A 19,035-nucleotide genomic window follows, 5' to 3' on the forward strand; every position below is an offset into this window, starting at 1 on the left:
TGTCAACACCTGGAAACACCACCTCGGTCAAAATACAGAGCATTTCCACCACCCTAGTCCCCGAGTGCCCCTTTCCAGTCAATCCCTCCTGAACCAGAGGGCACTGCTTTTCTGATTTCTAGCTCATAGATTGGTTTTGCTTCAGGAAATCTATTTTTGATGTGCGACTTTACAAAAGGAGGCTTAACACTTTCAGAATGGCCTGTCTGGGCACTGTCACTGCCTCTGAGTCCCTTTCCGAGCTCAGACAATCCCAGCCCTCCCTGTTAAAGCCTCTTTCTAAATATCCGTGGATCTTAAGGACCTCTGAAGTTGGATGGTTGGAATTTATTTCTGGACGACATTTGCATCTCTGAGCAAAAGCATTTTCTAGCCTAAGAGATGGCAGGTCCTTTGGGTTTAATGGGAACTGTGTGTTGCGGGGGGCAGGGCAGGGGGAGTAGATGGGATAACTTAGGAGGCGGTATTTATTTGCAGCAGGGAGGTCACGGCTCCTGTCTTTGTATGCGTGCACACTTTCCATTAACATCAGTGGAATTTCGCTAGGCCCACGCAGCAAGGGATAGGAACGGGAACATTTGCAAAAAACAAACAGCAAACACCTGGGTTCTGGCCCAGAACAACGACCCGGCGGCGTGGGGGGGGGGGGGGCACCCGTTCTGCAGACTGGGTCTGTGCCCTGCCACCACAGGCTTCCTCTCACCTCCGGCTCTAGAGCTCTCATTCTGGAATGTCCCAGTCTTGCTCTGGATTGGAAAGACAAACGAGCCCTTGGAGAAGTCCCACAAAGCAGCGCATCTGTGGCTAGATTTACATAAGAGATTTAAAGTCCTTTGAATGGAAGTTCATCTATTTCACAGGATAAACAATATAAAAATGAAATCCCCAAAGAATCACGGCTGCTAACCTTCAGGGCGATGGTGCTTTCTGTATTAAAAAAAAAAAGGCTTGAAAAGGAGAGATGACAAGGGTATTTTGTAAGAAAAATGAACGAACGCTCTTGCCTTTATTGACACAAGAGGAGGAATCTGGATGGAAATAGATTTCCTGTTACGGCTGACTCACACCCCAGCCCCCGCCAAATTTTGTATGAGTTGAGGTACCTGACCCGGGAAAGGTCGGGCAGTTTCAGTGTTCTTTTTATTAGCTGCTATTTATGCAATTGATACTTCGATGTGTTTTCTTTTTTTTTTTCAATATATGAAATTTATTATCAAATTGGTTTCCATACAACACCCAGTGCTCGTCCCTCAATGTGTTTTCTTTAGAAGGATTGAAAGCGTTACAGAGAAGACTGGAGTCCCTTTCGGCCCTTCCCTCTCCCTCCCGTCCTTTCCTTGTGTAGGAATCTAGCCACTGGTTAAGGAAATTGGAAACTCTTTGCAGACTGTGGTCATTGCGGTTGGTGCTTGTATGCACGGGGTTACATTGTATGTGGTGAAGAGTTGATGTCCCTACTTGGGAGGTCAGTGCAAAAGTGATGGCTCTCACTCTTCTTAACTGGTCCGGGTGTGCTCTGTGTTGTTGGCTGATCTCCTTTCCACGTTTCTCTGGACGCTGAACGATGTGGCTGTTAAGGGCAAGGACTCCGGAGCCAGTGTCCTGCCTGTCACTTAGGAGCTTTGTGTCCTTGGCAAGATTACTCAACCTTTCTGTGCCTCAGAGCCCTCATGTCCGCAGTGGTAAGAGCAGGGTTGTTGTGGGGCTGTGACACCCCTCCAGTAACGTCCGCTGGATGAGGTACAGATGTCACCAGGTGCCATCGCTCGGCCACTGCCTGTGGACCGACCACCTTCTTGACTCTTAGAAACCCTGCCGTGGTGGTGGGTAGGGATGCCCCCGTCTGTGTGCGTCAGCCAGTGTTTCCCCGGGGTATGTGTGAAGGAAGGAGTCAGAGAAGTGGGCTTGCCGGGGCAGGTGCATTTGGGGCGGTTGGCAGGACCCGCCCTGCTGCTGTCCCGTGTGGCCTCTGGCCTTGTCTGTCCCCAGCACCAGGAGAGGGAAGTCGCTTTCCGCGGGGCTCACCCTCTCTCCCCTGTCTCTGCAGGGCTTCGTGCTGGCCGTCACTGTCATCCGAGAGGCCGTGGAGGAGATCCGATGTTACGTACGCGACAGAGAAGTCAACTGCCAGATCTTCAGCCGGCTCACAGCCAGAGGTCAGCCTCCCTCCCGGCTCCCCCAGGGCCGCGGACAGTCGGGGAGCAGAGGTCAAGGCCAGGGGCCGGCGGGTGTGTGGACACCGCGTGGCGGGACAGTCACTCGGCTGCTGGCACCCGGGAGGCCAGCGTGTGCCCGGGGCCTGGAGGGACTCAGGCTGCCCCCTGTAGGCTGCCACGGGTCTCTCTTGCAGCCTGGCCTGTGGCTGACTTGTGCATCGGGCTGGATTTAAACCCCATTCGTTGGGCAGCCTCCTCTGGCTGACCCTGTCCCCCGGCTGGCTGAGGAGGGAGGGAGGGAGGGAGGGGCCCCTCTTGTCCGTGCTGAGGTTGCAGGTTGCGGAGGCTAGGAGGCTCTCCTGCGTATTTCCGGGGAGCCCGGCTTTGAAAGATACTCTTTCAACATTACGAAACTAATGCCACAACTTTGCAACATTAGTTTTTTTAAGTGGGCGCCAGATTTATAGCTGCATCTCTGAGGATTCTGTTGAGGGGCATCTTATAAATCCTCCAACTTGGGGCACCTGGGTGGCTCAGTCAGTTGAGCCCCCGACCTCAGCCCAGGTCATGAGCTCATGGTTGGTGGGTTCAAGCCCCACGCTGGGCTCTGTGCTGACAGCCTGGAGCCTGCTTTGGATTCTGTGTCTCCCTCTCTCTCTGCTCTTCCCTGACTCGCTCTCTGTCTCTCACAAAAATGAATAAACATTAAAACAATTAAAAAAAAAATCCTGGGGCGCCTGGGTGGCGCAGTCGGTTAAGCGTCCGACTTCAGCCAGGTCACGATCTCGCGGTCCGGGAGTTCGAGCCCCGCGTCAGGTTCTGGGCTGATGGCTCAGAGCCTGGAGCCTGTTTCCGATTCTGTGTCTCCCTCTCTCTCTGCCCCTCCCCCGTTCATGCTCTGTCTCTCTCTGTCCCAAAAATAAAATAAACGTTGAAAAAAAAAAATTAAAAAAAAAAAAAAATCCTACAACTTAAGGTGGAGAGTCTGACCAAAGAAGCAACCAGATAGCCCTTAAGCACTGAATCCCTTGCAAAGCACATGCATTAAAAAAAATTTTTTTTTCTTAATGTTTATTTATTTTTGAGAGAGAGACAGAGCGTGAGCAGGGGAGGGGCAGAGAGAGAGGGAGACACAGAATCTGAAACAGGCTCCAGGCTCCAGGCTGTCAGCACAGGGCCAGTGGATCACCAGATCATGACCTCAGCTGAAGTCAGATGCTTAACCGACTGAGCCACCCAGGCGCCCGGAGCCACATGCATTTTAAATTGGCGGAATTAAAAACAAACAAACTCCTGAATATCCCCATTGAGAACCCACCTACCGATCCCAGCCAGTGTTTCAACTACAAATTCTACAGGAGATAACCTGTAAGGCTGTGTTCAGAAATAAGAGGCTGTTACCTAAAGTCCCTGAAGATGACAGGCCGTTCAGGGACTGATAATGTTTTAGGAGCAGCAGAGATGGATGAAAGCCGTGTTTAACCTTCAGGACGTCAAGAATTCTGAAAACCAGGAGGTAGATAGGTGTCTCAGGGAGGGTGAACTGCTTTTGATGCCTCAAGTCTCCCCAAGGCGCTCACACACGGTTTCAGGGTTTTATTTTCTTTCTATTAATATTGACGGAGGAATATGTTTTGGGCTCAATTTTTTTTTAATCCCCTGAGGGCATGAAGGTATTTTGTTTTGGTGCATTTAAATAATTTTCAGAGTTGGTGGTCTTAACATTCGGCAGAATGTCTCTGGGAGAAGTGGGGGGTGCAGCGTTGGCGTGAAAATGCTTTATTATGGCTAAACTACTGTATTTAGGACATCTTGCTGCCTAAAGAAAGAAAACCCAGTGTCGTCTTTGCAAAGGCAGGTGGCTTGGGCTTTCCACGTGGGTAATCAGAAGACCCCTCCGCAGGGTGTTTTTTGTGGCCCGTGTATATTAAATCCTCCCTTAATAACATATTCTGACTATAACATTTAAAATGCTAGGCAACCGACAAAAGCCCCATTGGAGAGGGTGCTGTGGGTCTATTTAGGTGGATTCCGTTCATTCATCTGTCCCAGCTCCAAACCTTCTTTGGTCCTTTTCATATTGCAATTGCGTCTCCCGTGAATGATTTTTCTGCCCTCCCCTGCAGATTCCCTTCTCGCCTCCTCCTTTAGCTTGACTCACTTCTTGAAAAGATCCTTAGGAGAATTGGCAGATGGCTCCAGCATTAAACACTTGTCTTCCTTTGTCGGTCTCCTTTTGTGGCCCGTGGTTTCTGTTGTCATGCCAATGCAGCCCTGGGGGAAACCGAGCAGAGTTCTGAACACTGACCCAGCCCCTGCTTGGCCATTTGTTCTGAAAGCCCCCCCCCCCCCCAAAGCACTGAAGAAACTGTCAGCTCAGAAAGTGATGGAGGTGAGTATAGTTCCTTGACGCGCTTTAGTGGGGAGGCGGGGAGCAGAGTGTGAACGCCCAACTGGAAGATTTCAGAGAGAGGAAGAGAAAGAAAGCTTTCTTCACCTTCCTGTCTAGTTACTTACTATTTTCTTGAGTGAGGCTTTTCACCAAGATCTTCGTTTAGTAAATTCAAGAGCAAAATGAAACAAGCGTGTGTGTGTGTGTCTATGCAGAGCTCTTTTCTTTTGTATCCCATGATATCTTTAAAAATGTATTTTTCAACACCGTTTTTAGACTTGAGACACGGCTAGAAGCCAAAATATCAAGTCCTTGATCCCTGGATTATACGGGCGTCGTTTACCTACATTCTGATATCACTTCCTGATTAAGGATAGCAGTACTTGTGCCGATTGAGTTGAAAACATTTTTTGGGAACAATGTCTAACGAGAAACAAAGTTACAAACTCCTGTGGTTGACTCCAATACCCTCCTCACCGCGCGTACATCAGTTGTTAACATTTTGCCATATTTGCTTTTTAATACTCTCGCTCTTAAGTCGTTAGAGTTAAGTCGCAGACATCATTCCCTTTACTCCTAAGTACTTCCGTGTTTAATTCCTAGCGGGGCATTTCTCTTACGTAACACAGTACAGTTGTCAAAATCGGGAAATTTAACAGTGGCGCATTACTATTAATCTACAGCCCTTACTCAAAATTTGCCATTTGTTCCTAAAATGTCCTGGTCCCCCCCCCCCCCCCGCCACCCCCCAGCATCTAAAATGCCTTGTTTTTAACAGCATTTTTTTTTTTCTTCTGGTACAGAAACCTGTACAGAGTTGCCAGTGACATTTACTTGTCCTTGCTCCTTATCTCCTCTAGTCTGGCACGTATCCCAGGTTTTCTTTGATACAACATTGACATTTTTGAAAAGGCCCGGCCAGGGGCACCTGGGTGGTTTGGTCGGTTAAGCGTCCAACTTCCGCTCGGGTCATGATCTCACTGTTCCCAGTTCTCGAGTTTGAGCTCCGCATCAGGCTCTGTGCTGACCGCTCAGAGCCTGGAGCCTGCTTCGGATTCTGTGTCTCCTTCTCTCCCCGACCCTCTCCTCACACTCCGCCTTTCTCTCTCTCATATATAAATAGACATTAAAAAAAATTTTTTTTTTTTTTAAAAGGACCGGCCTGGGGCGCCTGGGTGGCTCAGTCGGTTAAGCGGCCGGCTTCGGCTCAGGTCATGATCTCGCGGTCCGTGAGTTCGAGCCCCGCGTCGGGCTCTGTGCTGACAGTGTGGAGCCTGCTTGGGATTCTCTCTCTCTCCCTCCCTCTCTCCCTCCCTCCCTCTCTCTCTCTCTCTCTATCTCTCTCAAAATAAATAAACTTAAAAAATGCAACTAATAATTACACTTTAGGTGTGGGAGTGGGGTGGCCGTCAAGGAACGTCCCCTTTCTTCACCACAGCGTTCCTGGTTCTGAGCACAATGTATGACAGTTGAAGAAAGTAGTGTTTCTGAGCCTGTGCTCTGCCTCGATTCAGGAGTCCTGCTTCCCCCTACGCTCTGCTCCGTGGGCACATCCTTAACCTGTCAGTACATCGGGGGTAATAACAGTGCCCTACCTTATCAGAGTTGCTCTAGATACAACTCCTGTACGAGAAGAATCTAACACCGTGCCCGGGATTTGGTGTGTGTTCAAGAAAGGCAGTGTTGATGGTATTGTGGCAGAGGCCCGTTAAATGTTGGTGGGTGTGAATAAATAAATGGAAGTATGAGCCAGGGGCCACGGGAGGGCCCATCAGAGAGGAGGTGATAGGTGTTCTCAGAAGAGGTGACCTTCATCGTAAGTCTTACAGGGTGGAAGAGAGCGGGACTGGCTGCGTGATTTGTGGCACATCGTGCAAAATGAACACATGGGGCCCTTGTTCAAAAATTTAAGAATTTAAGGGGGCGCCTGGGTAGCTCGGTTGGTTGAGCGTCCAACTTTTGATTTCATCTCAGGTCCTAATCTCACGGTTCTTGGGTTCGAGCCCTGCGTCGGCCTCCGTGCTGACAGTGTAGAGCCTGCTTGGAACACTCTCTCTGTCTCTCTCTCTGTCTTTCTCAAAATAAGTAAAATAAACTTATAAAGGAAATTAAGAATTTCAAGATGGCAGCAGGTGAGCACGAAACCAAGAACAGGACCCTTCTGAGCACGCGGCCCCGTGCTAGTTCCCAGATCACACAGGCACAGAGAGGCCGTGGTGAAGTCTTCCTTCCAAAGGCCACAGGTGAGATGTGGGTGGGATACATACCCCAGGTTCTGGCTGCATCTTGTCCATCTTGTTCTTCCCATTTAGGCTGTATTTCCTGAGTTTCCCTCCTGGGAAAACAGAGGAGAAGATCATGTAGGCCAGTGAGGGCCTGGAAACTGTGGGAAAGCCCATCCTATGGTCTGGGAATCCACGGATAAGGCACGCTACAGGGAGAAGTTGGTGTTGGAAGTGTTTGAAAAATACTGTCCGGGGCACCTGGGCAGGTCAGTTGGTTGAGCGTCTGACTCTTGGTTTCGGCTCAGGTCACGATCTCAGGATTGGTGGGTTCGAGCCCCTGCGTCAGGCTCTGTGCTGCCGATGCGGAGCCTGCTTGGGATTCTCTCTCTCTCCCTCGCTCTCTCCCCCTCCCCCGGTCTCACCCTCTCAAAAATAAACTTTAAAATTGCAACTCTTTACAAAAAAAGAAAAAAATACTGTTGACGTTGGAAAGCAGTAGAAAAAAATGAGCGATGACCCACCGAAAGCCAGCTACGTGTTGAAGCAGGTCTAGGGTGTTATTTCTTAGACAGCCAGGTGGCTTTTACAGATGGGAGCAGCAGCTAGTTAAGGGCAGGACTGTGACTTGAAGCCCGGCTTGTCTGAATGCACGTCCGTGGCCTGTGGGTCTAGGCACCTACTGTGTGCCAGGAGCTGCGGGCAGCACCTTCACCCAGGATATCTCAACCGTAGCTACGACATTCAGCCTTTATACATACGCTACAGAAGCGCTCTCAGATTTAAAGAATTTCCAAACACGTTTGTGAGTCCAAAGGGACTTGTTACCCCAGCACCCTCATTCCAAGGTGGACACACTCGTTAGACAAAGTTGGTGGAAACCCAGTACGGCTCACACTTTGGGATAGATAAGCATTTCTTCTCCTCCTTGAAATATGCATTTGCAGCGTGATCGGAGACTGGAGGGAGGTTCTTGTGAGTTGAGAGGTCTCCTCTAACAGCATTCGGTGGCACTGTCATCCCAAAGCCAAAGAAGAAGGGGGCTTGAAGTGGTAGCCGATTCGGCAAAACTTCTTTTTGTTACTGGAAGGGTGTGGGTTGGGTGGGGAGGGAATAATAAGTAAAGGGATTATTTCTTTTTCCTTGTGTCTTGCTCAAACCAAAAGTCGAAATCTGGGGGGTGGAGTGCTTTGCCTCGATGATCCCGGGTGCTGAGGGCAGTGGATTTCTTTGCATTTTCATGAGATCTTCAGCCAGGAATGTTTGCCCAGACTAACCTGTGATCAGGGGCTAAATGAGGCACACGGATAATTAGCTTTGAAAGAAAGTGCAAACAGAGGCACAATGAATACAGTTGCTGGATGCTTCTTTCCTGCTGGGGACATCTGGGCATGCCTCGAGCCAGAAGCCATAAGCTGGAAGTCTATGTGAAATGGAGGGAATCCGCCTTTCTTCAGTTCTGGGGTATATGTATGGTGTTAAAACCCAGCTGCTACCTTTCATCTTCCCCATTTCTTTCCAGATAGTTCTGGAAAGGGTCTCTTCACCCTTTCCTAGTGATAGAATAACCTCAGGGTCTCACTTCTGCTTAAGAGTGACATCTTTTTTTTCCAATTTATTTCAGAATCCGCTTTGGACTGTTAGTTAGTATTGTGGTTCATGTGACTGAATTTTGAGGTCAAAGGATATACGTGTCTTTCTTTTTGGCATTTGTATTCCATTGAAGTTTATCAGGAGAAGGTACGACGATATAGGGAAGATGCATTCATTAATGGAGAGTTGTTTCGCTCGTGGGTAGTTAACTAAATGGGAACTTCGTGTTCCCAAACCCAAGTACTGTTCGTGTTTTTCATAGTATAAACTCTGTTCAGGCATGGGAGAACACTAAGCTATGTTTTATACTTTTAAAAAATTTTAATTGTATTTTCCTCAAGTTTCAGATATTTATTAATCCATGCAAACCCCAACACAATACACCAACATGCTTTCGTGCGTTTATAATGTTTATTTATTTTTGAGAGGGGGAGACAGAGTGTGAGCAGGGGAGGGGCACAGAGAGAGAGATACACACATACACAGAATCCAAGCAGGCTCCAGGCCTGAGCTGCTGGCACAGAGCCCGACATGGGGCTCGAACTCATGAACCATGAGATCATGACCTGAGCCGAGGTCGGACGCTTAACCGATTGATCCACCCAGGCACCCTGATTTTGTGCATTTAGAGGGGAAATATTTCCTGGGTGAGTGGAAAATTGTGTGGAGGGTTTCTGGGAGACCTCCATTGTAAGCAGCTTTATAGCGAGACGTCTCGTGTAGAAGTCTGGCCCTTCTCCAGTTTGCTGTAATGTGCAGTCACTGAGCAGAACCTTGTATTGACCGTTGGGACCCCCGTTTCCCCCAGGGCCCTGGGTTACTCCTCCTATCCCTGCTGACGTCTGGATTGAACAGTCCCAGGCACGAGACATACAGCACTGCCCTAATGTTTCCTGCTCCAGTAAATGCCAAGAGGGGAATCAAGTTCTGAGGCTTCTTGGCCTGACCGAGATCTGGTGGGACACAGCTGTGGCAGGGGCCAGAAGAAGAGATCACATCCGCACGGCCTGGCGCTAAGTAGTCCCTGCACCCAGGATCAACAGACACCCGTTTTATACTTTTTTGAGAGAAGAGAATTACAGTGAATGGTCTTTTTTTTTTTTTAAATTTTTTTTTTTTAACGTTTATTTATTTTTGAGACAGAGAGAGACAGAGCATGAACGGGGGAGGGGCAGAGAGAGAGGGAGACACAGAATCTGAAACAGGCTCCAGGCTCTGAGCTGTCAGCACAGAGCCCGACGCGGGGCTCGAACTCACAGACCGTGAGATCATGACCTGAGCCGAAGTCGGACGCTTAACCGACCAAGCCACCCAGGCGCCCCAGTGAATGGTCTTTTTGATAGTAATCACAGCAAAAGTACCACAAAAGTCCTTGACTGAAGATCTGAAATCCAGTTTGGGAAGCAAAGTATTCCCCTGCCCAAGCTTTCCTCATGAAGACCCAAAGCATTCGCTTTTACAAGTCTTATTTAAAACACATCTTGCCAGACCCTTTTCTCACACCGTTCTCTGAGACATGCCAAGGTATTTCAGACCCGTGGGTTTCTTCGCTTTTTCAAAACGCTCAACTTCTCTTTACTGCAAATCGTTGATAAACTCATCTGTTGTTTAATTAAAAAAGCCAAAAAAAGGGGCGCCTGGGGGGCTCAGTCGGTTAAGCCTCTGACTTCAGCTCAGGTCATGATCTCACGGTTCGTGGGTTCGAGCCCCGCATCCGGCTCTGTGCTGACAGCTCAGAGCCTGGAGCCTGTTTCAGATTCTGTGTCTCCCTCTCTCTGCCCCTTCCCCACTCGTGCTCTGTCTCCCTCCGTCTCAGAAATAAATAAACATTAAAAAAATTAAAAAAAAAAAAGCCAAACAAAATAAAACAAAAAACCTGAAAACAATCTCATATACACATTAAGGTGTTATCTTTCCCAAAAGATAATCCCCCTGACGCTGGGGTGTTGTTGTTCTGTTTCTTCATTATTGGGCACCAGAAGCAGGGAGGACCATTTATGTATTTATTTTAAAAGCCTCTGTTGGGCATAAACTTGTTACATTTAAGCTTCAGCCTTTTTTTTTTTTTTTTTTTTTAAGTTCCCGCTATTTTAGACGAAGGCCCTAGGAAGTGGCCATGGAATTTATAATAATGCTTTTCAACCCTTTGCCTGTTTTCAAATAACAGTCTTTTCTTAGGCTCTGGGGAATGCGGACAACTCTCTCGGATTATGAAAATTTCAGCTTTAAACCTGTGAACTCTGCCGGGTCTGCAGAGGCGTTTTAATGTCAACCCCAGGAAATTTACAACTCATCACTGTCACAGAGTGTGAGTTCAAGAGTAATACATTAACTGGGGTCGGTGTGTGGAGATGCGGCTACGAAAGCGATCCATATCCTACATGCACAATGGAAAATCAAAGCAGGGCTGGAGGTGTTCGGGGTCAAAACATAGGCCCACACATGCTCGTGCCCCGGAATTTATTTTTAAGAAATTTCTTTTTTTTGCGGGCCGTTCTGCAGTTTGACTGAATTGTCATTTGCTTGTTTGGACTCCAGGGAAACATCTGGTTTCTCCCTGCAGTGTAGACAAACTGGTCTTATTCTGAAGCTGTCACCCATGAAAAGCACGGTTTGGGCTCAATAGCTTGGCTTATGAAAGGCTTGGGGTCCATCTCTACAGAAATAAACAGCTCTTGTAATTGGAATTTTGTTCCCTGTTATAAACTCTGGCCCCGAGGTGACTTGGGTAAAGTGTCGAAAGCTGAAAGGGATAAATTTATTTTATAGAAGGCATTTAATGATTTAGGATGTGGCCAGCAGACAGTTTCCCACTTAACCTTTGTAAAAATCTCTTACCCAACTTCTGTAAAGTTTCTGCAAACGTATCTAAAAATCCCAGAGGCTGGAGGTGGGAGGCTGGGTGTGAGGAGAACCAGAAGAGGAGAGTGGTCTGGGAAGGGGGAAGTTCTGGGCCTTCAGTTCTCAGAACGGGGCCAGGTTTTCCTGTACGCTGTGCACCAAAGAGGTTACTAGGTGTTTTTAGTTTTGTAGTTCGCTGCAGGAGTGGCTACGTTGTTTGTGGGAACCGGAGCAAAATGAAAATGCAGGACTCCTTGTTGAAAAGTTAAGAATTTTAACTTGATAACTGGTCTTTCATTCACTCAAGGGTTGGCGGGGGGGGGGGGGGGGGGGGGGTGGTGCCTGTGTAAACACACGGGTTGCACACCCCCGGGGCTGGCTCTCCTTCCGCCTTAGGAACCTCAGGGAAGATGAGAGAAAAAAGGGAAGTACCTGTGTCTGCTAACTTCTTGGTGGGGTGTTGGGGAGGGTGTCTTCTTCCAGGCAGAGAAGGGGCGGTAGGAGCTGTCCTGCTGTCTTCGGAGACATGTAGTAATCCTTGGAGATGTGTCATTTGTATTTCCCATATTTCTTTATTTTTATTTTTTAATGTTTATTCATTTTGGAGAGACAGAGAACATGAGTCAGGGAGGGGGAGAGAGAGGGAGACACAGAATCAGAAGCAGGCTCCAGGCTCTGAGCTGTCAGCACAGGGCCCGATGTGGGGCTCGAACTCATGATGAACCATGAGATTGTGACCTGAGCCAAAGTCAGACGCTTAACTGCATCCTTCCTTCCTTCCTTCCTTCCTTCCTTCCTTCCTTCCTTCCTTCCTTCCTTCCCTCCCTCCCTCCCTCCCTCCCTCCCTCCCTCCCTCCCTCCCTCCCTTTCCATTTGTAGAAAACTCAAAATAGTTGTTAATGTAAGGTTAGGAATCATGTGTTTGGAGCCCTTTCCACGATTTGAAGGTTTTTTTCATCGTGTGAGTTAATCCCAGCCCCCAGTGCCTGGCTAGTTGATCTCATTTTGTCCCCATTTCCCCCCTCATTTCCCTCCCCCGCCCCGGCCGTGGCAGCAGCAGCAGCCAGGGCTACCTCGAGCTCTTTTTGTCCCTCCGCAGCCAGTTGTGGGGCGTGGCTGATGGAAAGCCCAGTAACCATTGGAACAAACACACTGGTATCTGCTTTCCCTTCTCTTTTATTCCTGCCCCCTTTTCTCCTTTTGGTTTTATGTCTGTCCTCATTCAGAATACACACCTGCCTAGACACACGCTAACCAATGTGTCCTGCACGCAGGCCTGAACCGTGCCTTTTTGATGGCTAAAAAAAAAATGGCAGTATGGAAAGGGAAGTCCAAATTTATGGTCAAGACTGCACGATTAGCTCTAGAGAGTGGGAGGCTGAGGATAGCCCATCGTTGAAGCTGCAAGGTTCCCCCCACCCCCCAATGCTGAAATGCTAATGAGGGAGCCACCGCGAAGGTTTCCAAGTGGCTTCCGCTGGTCCCTTCCCCAGATGGTGGATGACAGACAGAGTAGAAGAGCTTGTCTCAAGGATCTGCCGGCCGGCCTTAGGCAGAGACTTCTCGGCATGCACAGCGGATTAAAAGGGGTTTTTGTTGAGGTGGAGCAGATGGACAGGGAGAGGCAGGGTTCACATTAGCTGATCATAAATCAGGACTCCGTCGTAGAAGGAAAGATCTGGGTCTGGTCACTTAAAAGTTTGAGCTAATTTAATTTGTTGTTCTTTTTTTTCTTATTGGAAGAGCCCCTCCTGCTTATAAACAGACAGACAAAAAAATCACTGTGAAGAATTTAGAAAGTATACGTGCTGGAGAAAGGGATAAATTCCCTATGTCTCCAGAAAGAATCACCATCCACCCTTCCAGCATAACCCTCCTGATTTTGTCCTCCATCCTGCCGTCATCCACACATACACGTGTATAGTTATTATTTAATAAGACTTGAGATGCACGTTCCTCTTTGAGTTACACGTAAAAGAAGATTTGTAGCTAGGTCTCCAACTTTGGAACACGGGCTCCGTGATCGTTTGGGTCAGTCCGCCGGCTTAAATTTTAGTAATAAAACCAGAGACAATGTGTAAATTTATGTTTGGGAAAGCCGGGGCAAGCTCAGGTGAAGGAAAAGTTCATTGGCACAGAGGGCCATGTTGAATTTATGATCTTCCTTCCTTCAAGCAACGCCTTGGTAAACTCCCCAGGAAGAAAAGGGCGACTCTGCCTATTTTTCCTGTTGCCCCCTGGTGGGCCCAGAAGAAATGTTCAGGCAGGAAAAGAATTCTGCACTTTGGACTCTCTTTCCCCCCATTTCTAATGCTCTGACTCTTGTGTGTGTTTTTAAATTCTTCTAATGTTGTATTTATTTTTGAGAGAGAAAGACACACACACACACAGAGTATGAGTGGGGCAGGGGCAGAGAGAGTGGGAGACCCAGAATCTGAAGCAGCCTCCAGGCTCCGAGCCGTCAGCACAGATTCCAACACGGGCAGGGCTCGAACTCACAGTCTGTGAGATCATGACCTGAGCCGAAGTCAGACGCTTAACCCAGTGAGCCACCCAGGCGCCCCTCTGACTCTTTGGATTTTGGTGGAAATCTTCTATTCCCTCTGCAGATGTCTCGACATAATGAACGCTTGAGGCTGTGGGTCTCTCTCACAGCGTGCTAGCCCAGCGTGCTAGGGCTCAGGCCCACGAACTGAATTTAGGCCTGTGTTTTGAGAAAATGAGGCACATTAAACACTGATGTGAGATGAGTGAGATGCCCACGCTGGAAGAGTCTAGAAGGCCCTCAGAGCAACTGACGGCCCAGCTCATCGCCACTTGCTACGTTCTGTCTAGAAGTTCTTATTAGTGTTTGTATGCTTTCCTTTTTTAGTGCCGGTGCTGTTACCATGATGAAATTTAATTAAACACAAGAACTAATGAAAACGAAACCCTGTGGAACCTCCTTGAAAAAGTTGTTTCCATAGCGATAACTTGGAATGGTCTGGAAAGCCTTGATCGTGGTGGATAATTATTACAAAGACACGCTGAATTGTGTGAAAAGTAGAAAATGCTGTGAAAAACTGTAGAAGTCTCGAGTCGTACGCTTAGATGACCTCGTCAGTGTCTTTTAAGTTCTTCTCAAAACTAGCAGAGCTCAAACGAGTGAGCGAATGCGCCTCCTTCGTGAGCGCCGGGCGTTTGTTGAGCGAACAGGGAGGGAGTAACAGCCGAGTGATTCCCCTTCAACTTTTGCTCTGGGTGCTGGGGAAAATGATACTTCCCTGCAGAGGACTGAGAGCCATTCCTGTCATTTCCTTTCTCCCTCGGCTGATCTGATCGTTTGTAAGTTAAATGGGCTTTTTACAAAAGGCCAAAGACTGGAAGATTTTAATGTGTGAGAATGTGCCCCGCCCCCAGAATCTAGGCCCGTCTCCTCTCCGGACTTGTTCTTAGGACCACCCGGCCCCGACCAGCCCTTCGGCCTTTGTGTCTTGCCGGTCCCTGCCTCCCATGCGGCGCTTCTGGTCTCGCTGAAGGAGGTGCAGCCTGCCACTACACGCGCGTGTGGGCAGCTGACACGCACACTCTCTCCAATCTCGTGCCTTCTGCTCCTGGGTTACTGGTCGCCAGTGTCCATCATCTGGCCATTCGCCGTCTCACCTCTTGTGCACCTCCCTGAGCCCCTCCCACCCGATTATTATTTGCCCATCGCCTCCTTCCCTCCGCTAGACCATGCGTTCCGTGGATCCCCACCTGCGCATGACCTGGCATACAGCAGGCGTTCCATAAATGCTGCTGGAATGTTGAATGCATGATCAAGGGGCTTCTGTGTGCACACTGGGCTCCCCCGCATCATTTCACACACTATTTAGCACTAACAGCATCTGTCTGACTCTCTTTCTCACCCGCTCATGGGTTTGCAAACTATAGCCCAGGGGACAAATCCAGCCCCCCACCTTTTTTTTTTTTAATTTTTTTTTTAACGTTTATTTATTTTTGAGACAGAGAGAGAGCATGAACGGGGGAGGGTCAGAGAGAGGGCGACGCAGAATCCGAAGCAGGCTCCAGGCTCTGAGCTGTCAGCACAGAGCCCAACGCAGGGCTCGAACTCACGGACTGTGAGATCATGACCTGAGCCGAAGTCCGCCGCTCAACCGACTGAGCCACCCAGGCGCCCGTGTTTTTTTTTTTTTTTTTTTTTTTTGGTGTGGGCTGGGAGCTAAGAATGGTTTTTAGCCTTTGGTGGGGAACAGTCGTTGGCCCAGTGGGGAACCGAAACTGTTCACTGCCGTGGTCTCCACCAGCACGTTTGTTGACTCCTGGAGACCAAGCTTTTTTTTTCTAGGATAAGGGGACTGTCTTGCATCTTTGAATTCCCATAGCATAGCACTCAGTACATGTGTTTTTGGTGGGGGGGGGGGGGGTTGAACTGAACTCACTTCTTTTTTTTTTGGTATTTTTTATTCACCCTTTGGAGTCAGATGGTGGTGTGAATCCTGGCTCTGACCTGTTCTCACCGTGAGACTAGGGGTTTGGATATGGTGCAGGTCTGAGCCTTTTTTCCTCCTCTGAAAACTTCAGACAATAATCCCTGTTTCTGAGGGCTGTCGTGAGGGTAAAAGGAGCTGTCACTCTGTCAGCATTTGTACAGTGCTTAGCACAGGATTGGTGTTTAATGTGAGCTGTTACTGTTTATCCAGACATCCAGCGAAAGTTGTGTAGTCTGAACATCATCACATAAGCAAAATATCTAGCAATTGCAAATCTAAAAAAATAAATCGGTCATTTTCACTTGGCCCCAAATTCTTTCTAGGGGTGTTGAAAATTAAGAGTTGACCTTCTGTCTGTAGATCCGACTCTTCATTTTCTTCCCCATTTCTGTGCTGTGTTTTGTTTTGTTTTGGGGCCGAGTGAATGTCACGGTGCTGACTTAGGAAAGCTTATGTGGCACCGGTGAGGCAGAAAGCCTCAAGTGAGGGGTGAGTTATTCCGGGGCTCGAAGGGGTGGGGACTCACTCCTCGAGCAGCCCCCGCAGCAGGTGAATCTCTCCGAAGAGGGGCAGGCAGTGTTGATGAGGTGGGCTGGGCAGGGGAGGCACGTACTTCTGGGTGTATGACATTGACTTTGCAGGCTAGTGGGCACTCTGCAAAGGCGTGAGGAGTTGAAATGCATTCATACGTGATGTATCTTGGATGTCTTTCTTCGCAGGGACGGTGAAAGTGAAGAGCTCCAATATCCAGGTTGGAGACCTTATCATCGTTGAAAAGGTGGGTGGGGTCTCGCAGTTTGTGACCAGGCTGCCGTGTGGGTTTGGTGGCAATGTGGGAAGTCATTGCCAGTTCACAAGCCCAACCATGTGGATTTGTGTATCTCATAGACTAACTGAATGCAGGCTTTGGGGGATTTTTCTCCTCTAGCTTTGCCTGGGGAGGAAAACGTTTTTCCCCATGAGACGTACGTATAAAATACTTTTTCAAGGTTTATGTGGTTGGTTAGCCAGAATTTCTCCTTATAAACTCAAGTACAAATTTTTTTTTTTTATGTTGATCTATTTTTCAGAGAGAGAGCGTGAGTGGGGGAGGGGCAGAGAGAGAGGGAGACACAGAATCCAAAGCAGTCTCCAGGCCCTGAGCTAATGGCACAGAGCCCGACAAGGGGCTCGAACTCACGGACTACGGAGATCGTGACCTGAGCCAAAGTTGAACGCTTAACCGTCTGAGCCACCCAGGCTCCCCTAAGTTTTGATTTCCTATTTGCTGCATCTGTTTTTTTTTTTAACTTACTACAAAATCTTTCCTAGAAGTCTGCTTGCTGAGTAAGCACGTAAAAATATTGGTCATTTACCATTTGAGCAGTTTTAGCTTGCATTTTGTGACATACGCATAGTACTTTTCTGTTGTTTTGTGGGGAGATGGGGTTAAGTGTAATAGGAGAACGGTAAGGAGGCCAGAAAACACATTTTTTTAAAATAGCACCCTTAATAAATGTTTGTAACTTTGGCAAACATCTCTTTTTAAAAGCTGTCTTTTTGGAAGGGAAGGTAGCAGGTCTGGGGGTGGCCCTGGAGAGTCTTGGAATAATATTTGATCGGAATGGGATCGTACTGTAACTGGTTTCTGTAGGAAGTGAACTATGCTCTTTTAAAAGGATTAAATCCAAGAACTCAAAGTCGATTTGAGGTAAAGTGAAGCTCTAGGGGATTAGGAAAGTAACAGCAGCATGCAAGATTTTTCAGATTCAAAACCAAATAAATCCCCAAATCTGTCTGGGACAAAGGCAGAAACTTCAATGAGGCTGTGGGTTTCTGGCCCCCTCCCCACCGAGAGGGGCCGGGTTGGGGGGGGGGCGGAAACCCCACACGTGGGCATTCACAGTAACAGTCTTTCTTTTCATTACGCAGAACCAGCGGGTCCCTGCTGACATGATCTTCCTGAGGACATCGGAAAAAAACGGTAAACATCTGGGATCAATTTTGAAAATAACCATTAACCTTTCAGTGGTAATTTGGCAAAATAATCATTTGAAAATGGAACAGAAGTAGATGATCGTTTTGGAGCCATGGAGGCAAATCAAAAACATCTCTTTTAATAGAGCAGTCTTTAAAAACAAAACAAAACAAAAAACCAAAACGTTCTTGGGGCTCACAGCTCAAGAGATTTAGATCATCACAACGATACAATTAGTCGGGCCCACGCTGAGTCACAGCTGGTGAAGTCGCGCACACGGTGGCCGTGATTTTCCTTTCTGGGCTGCTGTTAGGCTCAACTTCAGGGGTTGGCGGGATAAGGAAGTGTGTCCAACATGCAGAAGCAAACAGAAATCCTCTCTCTTCGGAGGAAATGCCAGGAGAAGTGTGACGGTAGAGAAACGGGGGAGAGAGGTAGGTGGCCTTTCTGGCCCTTTGCTCATGAGTGGCGGGGCCGTGCCTCCCCTCACCCGTCAGCTTATTTGTTATCACAGCCCACTTGGGCCTGAGGGAGCTGCTCCAGCCTCTTAAGGAGACCCCGCTGAGGGCAGTTCTTTCCCGGTGGGGCCGACACCACCATGGCCTGCCCACCCACCCATCTGTTGACTCTAATCTCCTTTTTATTTTTTGTTACTTAAGCCGTTGCGAGGAAATGTTGTGGCTGTTTTTCTCTTGCCTGCAGGCACAATCAGATCTTCGAACATTTGAAAAAAAAAGTCCCGTTATATTCCTGAGGTGGCTGCAGTCTATTTTATTATCAATCAAATAAAAGTATAGATGAAATTTTATACTACTAATATATTTAAAAAGCCCAGAGGTGGGGTAGAAGGCACTAGATTGAAAGTCTTTCTTTGAAATCTGCAGCTGTGTCCTCCGTTGGCTCTTATGTCGTTGTCAGTGAAGATAGACCATTATGGGTTGGGGCCCCTGAAATGTATCCCCCCCCACTCCCCGAAAAAGAAAAAATTAGACGTGTTTTTTCTTTTTTCTTATTTGTCTTTATTTTATTTTATTTTATTTTATTTATTTCATTTCATTTTATTTTATTTCATTTTATTTTATTTTATTTTTATAATTTTTTTTTTTATTTTTTTTTTTCAACGTTTATTTATTTTTGGGATAGAGAGAGACAGAGCATGAACGGGGGAGGGGCAGAGAGAGAGGGAGACACAGAATCGGAAACAGGCTCCAGGCTCAGAGCCATCAGCCCAGAGCCCGACGCGGGGCTCGAACTCACGGACCGCGAGATCGTGACCTGGCTGAAGTCGGACGCTTAACCGACTGCGCTACCCAGGCGCCCCATATTTTATTTTATTTTTGAGAGAGAAAGAGAGAGAGAGACAGAGAGAGACAGAGAGCGGGGGAGGGGCAGAGAGACACAG

The 19,035-nt window shown here is 48.0% G+C and overlaps 1 protein-coding gene across 2 annotated transcripts in view; it reads left to right on the forward strand.

The window, feature by feature from the left end:
* Nucleotides 1–19,035, forward strand: part of ATP9A (ATPase phospholipid transporting 9A (putative)) — a 129,339-nt gene that overhangs the window by 36,226 nt on the left and 74,078 nt on the right. For both annotated transcript variants that reach the window (XM_047069043.1, XM_047069044.1), the window contains exons 4-6: nt 2,048–2,156; nt 16,396–16,454; nt 17,588–17,639. In XM_047069043.1, the coding sequence (XP_046924999.1) occupies nt 2,048–2,156; nt 16,396–16,454; nt 17,588–17,639 (220 nt within the window). The remainder of the gene's footprint in view (nt 1–2,047; nt 2,157–16,395; nt 16,455–17,587; nt 17,640–19,035) is intronic.

The sequence above is a fragment of the Lynx rufus genome, unplaced genomic scaffold, assembly GCF_022079265.1.
Source record: "Lynx rufus isolate CCGP_SWC_20201006 ecotype Redwood Valley unplaced genomic scaffold, mLynRuf1.p SCAF_8, whole genome shotgun sequence".
NCBI lineage: Eukaryota > Metazoa > Chordata > Mammalia > Carnivora > Felidae > Lynx > Lynx rufus.